The following is a 9,532-nucleotide window of genomic DNA, read 5'->3' on the forward strand; positions in this document are numbered from 1 at the left end:
GTGTATATATATATATATATATATATATATATATATATATATACATACAGTATTAATATGCAATTAATTGCGACCAAACAACCAATTGTCTTCATTGTCCTGAAGTAAACAAATGTTTACATTTTATTCCAAAAACTAGCATTTGTTTTTTACTATATGGGCAGTATAGTATATACAATCTATATGAGATTGACTTAACTCAATTTGGCAACTTGCAAAGCGCTACTCACAAAAATAATCTTTTTAAGTTTATGGTTTAAAAAATAAACTTGGTTTAAGTTGAATAAATGTATTAAACTTAGTTGTACTGACTTTTTCATGAATGTTTGCTGAGCGAACACAACAAAGCCAGTCATTCAAACATTTTTCAAGTTGGGTTTTTTACAGTGCATTGTTTTTTCACAAACTGGTCAATTTTGAGATTTTGGGCTCTTTGGCTTCCATAACATCCATAACTTCTTTCAGAATGGAAAGTGAATGATTCAACATTTGTTGCATTAAAATAATTACTACAGCATGGAAAATGAAAATAACTGCAAAATTGTAGTATCATGTGGAGTTCTGTGTTTCCCACTTGTAAATACAACTTTGCTTAGTCATTCATGTGCCTGGAACTTGTAAGCATGATTTTGACTCTATTTGAAGGCCAAAATACAAACAGGAAAGTCCCAGACAGTTCTGTTGTTGCACTGTATAGCAGCACTCTACAAACTCTCCTCAGCCAATTGAAATCAATGGCTCAAACTAACTCTCGTTAATGCATTTTATCAGTAAGGATTTATACACAAACTTAATGTAATGCTGTGGGTATATTACACTATGATTCAATAGATTTACCAACCCATTAAGACAACCCATAATGTACCACACTGCCCCAGCCTTAAAGCTCAGACATCGAATTACGTGTCTGTACTATTTTTAAAACTCAAACCATCTTTCTGTACCAGCAAGTTAAAAGTGCCAATAGCTTAGGACCCATTCGCAAGTCTACTGGGATTGTAACCTCTTTTCCAGAACTCCAATCACCAATGCAAATACCCCCGTTACTGTAAAACACAGGAAATGTGGGATTTGTTGTTCAGGAGTTCTCCACACATCTGTGCTCCCATGTGTGCCGGGGCAGATGTCAAAATTCCTCGGACCCTTTGGGAATAGTTTGCACTCCGATGAAAATAACCAGTCTGCACCGGTTTACTCTGCTCTGATTTCAAAAGCAAACTAACTGAGCAAGTCTGCTGTCAAGACTCATAGTTTATACAATATCAGGCAGGAAAGCTTTTGGGGTGGATGTTTATAATGTGTCTTGATATTCGTCAGGCAAGTTTTTGGAATATGAGTGGAGGCAGCACAGGCGGGAGGTGTGTATATCTCTGTGTGTGTGTGTGTGTGTGTCTGTCAGTTGAGACAAGTGTGCTTCCCAAAGGGCTGCTGAGCAGAGCTATGCCCGCCCACTTCCTCAACACTTGCCACATTGTCACCGGGCTCCATGAAGGGGAGATGAGCCAACAAATGACTCGAGCAGAACTCCTCACAGCTGGCACTAGAAAGCTCGTAGCCAAGAGACTTCAGCAGTATGTAGCATTACTAGCCACCTTTTGTTTCTGGTTTTTGGTTGTGATGAATTCAATGAAATATAGAGAAGCTGTGTGGTTTTGTCAAAGTTGGTCGGTGATTGATTTAGATATAGATCATTCATTTGATCTATTTGGCAACATTTTGTGTAGTAGCCTTTTTTGGAAATTGTTTTTAGTCTAGGTTTGTATTTGTGCGTTTTCCCTTACGGTGTCAGCATCTGTTGTTCTGTGCTCCAGGGCTCTTTCTAGAAGACCTGCAAACAGATTAAAGTGAAACATTTCTGTTCATAGTAAGAAACGTGCTCATTTTATCCCCAAAATATTCTTAGGTATAATTTTTATGAGTGTATTAGATTCAGAGAATCACATAAGATTCAGTCGAGCAATCATCTTTTATTTATAATTCATTTGTAGCTTATTCTGCGAAACAAATATACCATGGAAAATCAGATTTGTGTGAATTCACACAGACGCACGGTTATTAGTTTAAAGGGATAGTTCACCCAAAAATGAAAATTTTATGTTTATCTGCTTACCCCCAGGGCATCCAAGATGTAGGTGACTTTGTTTCTTCAGTAGAACACAAATGATGATTTTTAACTCCAGCCGTTGCAGTCTATCAGTCGTATAATGCATGGCAATGGTAATAAAATCTATGAGAGTAAAAAAAACATGCACAGACAAATCCAAATTAAACCCTGCGGCTCGTGACGACACATTGATGTCCTAAGACACGAAACGATCGGTTTGTGCGAGAAATCGAACAGTATTTATATCCGGTGCGTGAGGTGTGCGTGAGGTGTGTACGTGCTCTGGCGTAGTTTAGCAAGCGCCGGAAGTGATCTCTCGCGCGTATACGTCACTCATTGTTTACACAGTGCACAGTCATTGTAGGTATGACGGCTAATCAAAATGGTACTTACTTGCGCTTATCCGGATTGTTCAAACCGACTTAAAACTAAAAGATTACGTTCTCTCGTGCGAACTCATTTGGGAGTGGTGACTTTCCACGTATTCCCAATTTACACTCTAAACCCGGATTTTGTGTTAATAAAACATTTTAAGTGGTCATTACTTATTCTTTATTGTTCTTTAGAAAATGGTGTCAATACTAAATAAAATTAGCTGTTTGCACTAATCAGAAGAAAAAATTGAGTGTAATGATCATGTTAAGTAGAGACAACTCAGTCCGTTACGTTTTTGTAAGGGAGGGGAGGGGCCTTGATTGCGTCAGGTCTTGACGTGAGCAGAGCGCTGGCTGATGAGTGTCTTCTGGCTGCTGGTGCACGTTTACCGTGGATTTTTTGAAATCCAAATCTGTTGATATATTTCTGAAAAAAGTGATAACCCAAAAATCCGGACCGATGTTGAACTCTAAAATGTTAACGTAGTGTTAATGTGTCGGTCAACGCTATTTTTTTCCCTGTCGGTTCACAGTTAAGCTACAACAGTATCATATAAATTCGCTTTTTCTGTCGGGTCACCGTTTATAACGCTAACCAGTGTTTCTCTGTATGTTCACAGTTTAGCTACAACGTGTTTTGTAGCTAAACTGTTGGCATAAGTTTTATTTCTGTCGGTTCATATCAGCACGAGTCCATGCATGTGCACGTGCTTGTGGCTAACGCTAACGTATATCTCTTTGTTTTATTAAGGTAATAGTTAAAAAAAAATCCTATTTAATGTTTCACATGAGTGATTCTTTTCTTTCTTTATATATTAGTAATTTAACAAACTGTTTAAAAGCCGAGATCACTAGCAGAAGTTAACTTTTACAGTAGAATTATATCTAACTGATTTTCTGCAACTTTTTCTAAACGTTTTCTTATGCTCTGTTTCAACAGGTTCTTGTGAAGATGCAGTGGAAATGTAAGTTTTGTGAATTTACATGTAACAAACGGGGTTACCTATTAAAACATTATAGGTTAAAACATGGAAGTTACAGCAGAACTGTTCCATTTCCTTGCCTACATCGAGATTGCTTGTGCACATTTAACTCAATTAATGCACTTAAAGTGCACATGTCTAAGATTCACTCGAAAGCCCACGATCCTCAACTGTGTGAAACTGGCCAAGTAACTATTCACTGCGAGTTATGTGATTTTTCTGTACCCTGTACAGAAGGGGATTTCTTCACTCACCTGCGCAAGACGCATTTAAAAGTTAATCACAGAGTCCAGTGTCCATATAAAGAATGTGACTTTAATACTGATGTGTACACCACATTTAATGCACATAGAAGCAGAAGGCACAGAACAGACAATTGGAGGATGTTCAGGCCAGAATTAGTCTGTGGTGGTGTAATTAATTCTGGTAATGAAATGGCTCAAGTAGAACATATGCCTCCAAATGACCCCCCTGATTTAGAGGACAGTGAGGATTCCACCTGTGAAGAGGTGTATGATTTAGAGACACAGTTGGAGCACAACCTTGCAGCTCTTTTTTTAAAGATGCAAACTGTCCTTCACATTCCGGAGATTTCCATACAAGAGATCATACAACAGCTTGTACAGATATGTGAACTGTCCCAGCCACTGCTCCATAATTCAGTCAAGGAAATTCTAAAACAATACATAGATATAGATGATTCAACTGTGAGACAGTTAGTCAAGGCTGCCTCAGACAGCAATGTCATAACAAGATTTTGTGGAAAGGAAGGCTCCTTATCAACCACTAAAAGGAGAGCAGCATATTTAAGCAAGAATTTTACAGTGGTTAGGCCAGTGGAGTATATTATTGGTAAAGAAAAAAAATGTAGTGCTGTATATGTTCCGATAAATGAAATGCTCCAGAAAATGTTGAACAGGGCAGACATTTTAGACAAAGCTCTACCACTACAGAAGCATGTGCCACATGAGTACAATACATACAGAGATGGTTCAAACTGTAAAAAAAACAACCTGCTTAAAGGGGAGGAGTTCAAAATTGCTGTTGGGCTCTACACAGATGATTTTGAAGTGTCCAACCCTTTAGGAACATCAAAAAAGAAACACAAAATGAATGGAGTTTATTGGGTGCTAGCTAATCTGCCATCAAAATACAGGTCTACACTTCATTCCATTCAGCTTGCTCGCTTATGTAAAGTTTCTGATGTAAAGGAATATGGCTATGCTAAAATTTTCCATCCTCTCCTCAAAGATTTGGTTTATTTAGAGCAGCATGGTATATATGTTGAGAAGCTGGGAGCTTGTATCAAAGGCACAGTGTCATATGTGGCTGCTGATAACTTGGCTGCTCATTCTTTGGCAGGATTCTTTGAGAGCTTTGTGGTGGACAAGTTCTGCAGGTTCTGCTTGGCAGCGAGGAGTGACATCCAATACATAGAAGTCTCTTCAGGCACCTTTGAATCCAGGACTAAAGAAAGTCACAATCAGCACGTACAGGAGGTACGACAAGATCCTATTTTAGCTAAACAGTATGGTGTGAAAAGAGAATGTGTGTTGACAAGCAGTCTGGAGCACTTTCATGTTGTTCATGGGTACCCCCCTGATATTCTGCATGACCTTTTGGAAGGTATTGTTCCTGTTGAGTTATCTCTTTGCATTTCAGACCTGATTTCTAAGAAATATTTCAGCTTGGAAACACTAAACCATGCTATAAAGACATTTCCATATGCCTTTAATGACTCCACAGACCAGCCTCAGCCCATTGCCCATGGCTTCTCTACCAAAGGGACCATAGGGGGCAATGGCCATGAGAACTGGGCTCTAATCCGACTCCTCCCACTTCTCATTGGCCATAAAGTACCTGAAGGAGACAAAGCATGGAACATTCTGTCGCTCCTCAAAGACATTGTTGAATTGGTGGTAGCAACAAAACACACTGAAGAGTCGATCCATTTTCTTGATTGCAAAGTGTCAGAACACAGGGAACTACTGCAAACTACATTTCCTGATTTCAGATTACGCCCAAAACATCACTTCACTGAGCATTACCCTGAGATGATTAAGGCATTTGGTCCTCTTTCAGATGTCTGGACAATACGCTTTGAGGGAAAGCATAAATTTTTTAAACAAGTTATTCGTAATGCGCACAATTTCAGAAATGTTGCTCTTACACTGGCTGTTAAGCATCAGAAAATGATGGCTTACTTTTTAGACTCAAGCTCATTTTTCAAGCCAGCAGTTGAAATGGACAGGGTTACTATTTCATCGATTACATCTTACCCTGAGAATGTCAAACAAATTTTCTGCCAGAGAGTTCCTCAGCTTGCATCAGTTCTTGTTGCATCTTCAGTCTCTTTAGATGGAATAAGATACTGTGCTGATATGATGCTCTCTGTTGGTTCATGTTCAGGCCTCCCTCAATTCAAGCAGATCAAAAAGATTGTGGCAATCAACTCTGATATCCTCTTTGTCTGTAAAGAGATGACTGCATGGTATCATGAGCATTTCAGATCATTTGAGCTCTGTGACAGCACTAACCCCTCTCTGTGTTTGGTGGAACCAAATGAGCTTGATGTTTTCCCTCTTCCAGCATACAGATTTGGAGACAATTTAATAGTGACACTCAGGCGCAATATTCTGTGTTAAACAGCAACAAGTGTGGCAGATGCAGTCATTCATAGCCTAAATGGTCACATTTAACAGGTTTTTATTTCATATATGGTGCCAAACTTTTTCTTAAATACACCTGTTAGAAATATTTATGTAAATTAATCTTCCCCTATACCTCATTTTGCTCATTAATTTCATATTTGAAATGTGGACATGCATAATTTTTAACAAGCTTTTTTTGTGATGCAGATGGCAGACCAGAAGATGACATTGAGGGTCATTATCACTGAGGCAGATATAAGAAAGGTCACCCTGAATAGGAGGCCTGCTACAGTGGAGGAATTGATAAGCAATATTAAAGAATTGCTGGGGCTTGATTACAGATTCAGTTTCCAGTACAAAGATCCTGAATTTAATCATGAACTATGCAATCTGTCAGATATTGCAGATCTTCCAGAAAAACCAACAGTCAAAGTCATCCCTATACTTGAGCTGGTTCCTGTCTCAGCATCTGCAGAAAGCTTGGATGACAACCTCAGTACAACAGATACAGAGATCCTCTCGCAATCATCTCAGGAGCGACAAGCACCGTGGCCAGAGCTATTTGATGTTCCAGATTTCTCTGTTGATGTGAAGTATAGACTCAGGCAAGCAAATCTGCTGTATTGTAGTGATGGAACCCTCCTTAAAGTAACAAAAGATCTTAAACACGAGATTCTTGAAAGATTGGGAGAGAGCATGTATGGCTTCACAGCATACCCAGACAATGGTCAATTTGAAAGCGTTGCAGCTGCACTGATCAACAAGCACCCCTGTCTCCAGGAAAAAGGCTTGGAGCTGTAGTGGTTGGAAGAACAGTTTGAAATATAAAATGGCTAATTACAGGATGAAGCGCAGACAGTCAGGATGTCTTGATGTTGTGGTAAATGCTGGTAAGCGTGGAGGGCATTCAACCCCAGGAGAACCAGCTAAAAAAAATATAAAGAAAGCAAAGAAAGGCGAACTCAACTACTTACCCAACTTTCCAGACGGATTTGATCAGACAGGCCTTGAGGATACACGCACGGTCTTGGTCGATGAAATGCAGAAAAGAACACCAAATGGACGACTTGTGAAAGAGAAGATGGACCTTACATTTGTACTTAGAAGAAAAGAGGTGGTGGAGTCCGAGCCTGCCATAAGCCAGATGGTGGAACGCTGGCCTGCTCTTTTTACAGAAGATCAGGTATGTTTAAGAGTGTTATAACTTATCTATCTTTCTATTATTATGTTATGCCATTGTTCAGTGTCGTTTACACAGCCTTATGTTCTCCCAGATGACTTTCTTTAGATGAACACAACATATAGTTAATCTCAGTGTCCATATATTGCAAGTATACAGGACCACCAAAGTTGACGGTTAAAAACCACACGAAGGGAACACAATACACACAACAACAGTTGATGAATTAATTAGTTGTAATCCATACCAACCCACAATGTCACTGTGTCACTTTAATTATTTAATATATCCTCTAGTGAAAAAAAAAGTTCCTTCAATTCAAGCAGATCAAAAGGATTGTGGCAATCAACTCTGAGATCCTCTTTGTCTGTAAAGAGATGACTGCATGGTATCATGAGCATTTCAGATCATTTGAGCTCTGTGACAGCACTAACCCCTCTCTGTGTTTGGTGGAACCAAATGAGCTTGATGTTTTCCCTCTTCCAGCATACAGATTTGGAGACAATTTAATAGTGACACTCAGGCGCAATATTCTGTGTTAAACAGCAACAAGTGTGGCAGATGCAGTCATTCATAGCCTAAATGGTCACATTTAACAGGTTTTTATTTCATATATGGTGCCAAACTTTTTCTTAAATACACCTGTTAGAAATATTTATGTAAATTAATCTTCCCCTATACCTCATTTTGCTCATTAATTTCATATTTGAAATGAGGACATGCATATTCTTAACAAGCTTTTTTTGTGGTGCAGATGGCAGACCAGAAGATGACATTGAGGGTCATTATCACTGAGGCAGATATAAGAAAGGTCACCCTGAATAGGAGGCCTGCTACAGTGGAGGAATTGATAAGCAATATTAAAGAATTGCTGGGGCTTGATTACAGATTCAGTTTCCAGTACAAAGATCCTGAATTTAATCATGAACTATGCAATCTGTCAGATATTGCAGATCTTCCAGAAAAACCAACAGTCAAAGTCATCCCTATACTTGAGCTGGTTCCTGTCTCAGCATCTGCAGAAAGCTTGGATGACAACCTCAGTACAACAGATACAGAGATCCTCTCGCAATCATCTCAGGAGCGACAAGCACAGTGGCCAAAGCTATTTGATGTTCCAGATTTCTCTGTTGATGTGAAGTATAGACTCAGGCAAGCAAATCTGCTGTATTGTAGTGATGGAACCCTCCTTAAAGTAACAAAAGATCTTAAACACGAGATTCTTGAAAGATTGGCAGAGAGCATGTATGGCTTCACAGCATACCCAAACAATGGTCAATTTGAAAGCGTTGCAGCTGCACTGATCAACAAGCACCCCTGTCTCCAGGAAAAAGGCTCAACCAATCGCTGTAGTGGTTGGAAGAACAGTTTGAAATATAAAATGGCTAATTACAGGACGAAGCGCAGACAGTCAGGATGTCTTGATGTTGTGGTAAATGCTGGTAAGCGTGGAGGGCATTCAACCCCAGGAGAACCAGCTAAAAAAAATATAAAGAAAGCAAAGAAAGGCGAACTCAACTACTTACCCAACTTTCCAGACGGATTTGATCAGACAGGCCTTGAGGATACACGCACGGTCTTGGTCGATGAAATGCAGAAAAGAACACCAAATGGACGACTTGTGAAAGAGAAGATGGACCTTACATTTGCACTTAGAAGAAAAGAGGTGATGGAGTCCAAGCCTGCCATAAGCCAGATGGTGGAACGCTGGCCTGCTCTTTTTACAGAAGATCAGGTATGTTTAAGAGTGTTATAACTTATCTATCTTTCTATTATTATGTTATGCCATTGTTCAGTGTCGTTTACACAGCCTTATGTTCTCCCAGATGACTTTCTTTAGATGAACACAACATATAGTTAATCTCAGTGTCCATATATTGCAAGTATACAGGACCACCAAAGTTGACGGTTAAAAACCACACGAAGGGAACACAATACACACAACAACAGTTGATGAATTAATTAGTTGTAATCCATACTAACCCACAATGTCATTGTGTCACTTTAATTATTTCATATATACAGGTGCATCTCAATAAATTAGAATGTCGTGGAAAAGTTCATTTATTTCAGTAATTCAACTCAAATTCTGGGACAATATAAGGCTGTGTAAAAGATGAGCTAATTTTCTTTTTTTTGTGTGAAGTATCCCTTTAATCTTTTCTCACACACAATGCAGGTGCATCTAACCACAGTGTAATTTAGTTTAGAAATAATAATGTTCTGTATTTTCTCTTATT

The 9,532-nt window shown here is 39.0% G+C and overlaps 1 protein-coding gene and 1 pseudogene across 1 annotated transcript; both read left to right on the forward strand.

Annotated features, from left to right (window-relative positions):
• Positions 1–6,319: 6,319 nt before the first annotated feature.
• LOC107703211 (uncharacterized) lies at positions 6,320–7,404 on the forward strand (annotated as a pseudogene).
• Positions 7,405–8,046: 642 nt separating this feature from the next.
• LOC107703212 (uncharacterized) lies at positions 8,047–9,136 on the forward strand. The gene is made up of 2 exons (XM_016505764.1): positions 8,047–9,027; positions 9,119–9,136. Exons 1-2 carry the CDS (start codon positions 8,047–8,049, stop codon positions 9,134–9,136), a joined length of 999 nt encoding a protein of 332 aa, XP_016361250.1.
• Positions 9,137–9,532: the final 396 nt, after the last annotated feature.

Source organism: Sinocyclocheilus anshuiensis, unplaced genomic scaffold, assembly GCF_001515605.1.
Source record: "Sinocyclocheilus anshuiensis isolate Anshui unplaced genomic scaffold, SAMN03320099.WGS_v1.1 scaffold542, whole genome shotgun sequence".
Taxonomy (NCBI): Eukaryota; Metazoa; Chordata; class Actinopteri; order Cypriniformes; family Cyprinidae; genus Sinocyclocheilus; species Sinocyclocheilus anshuiensis.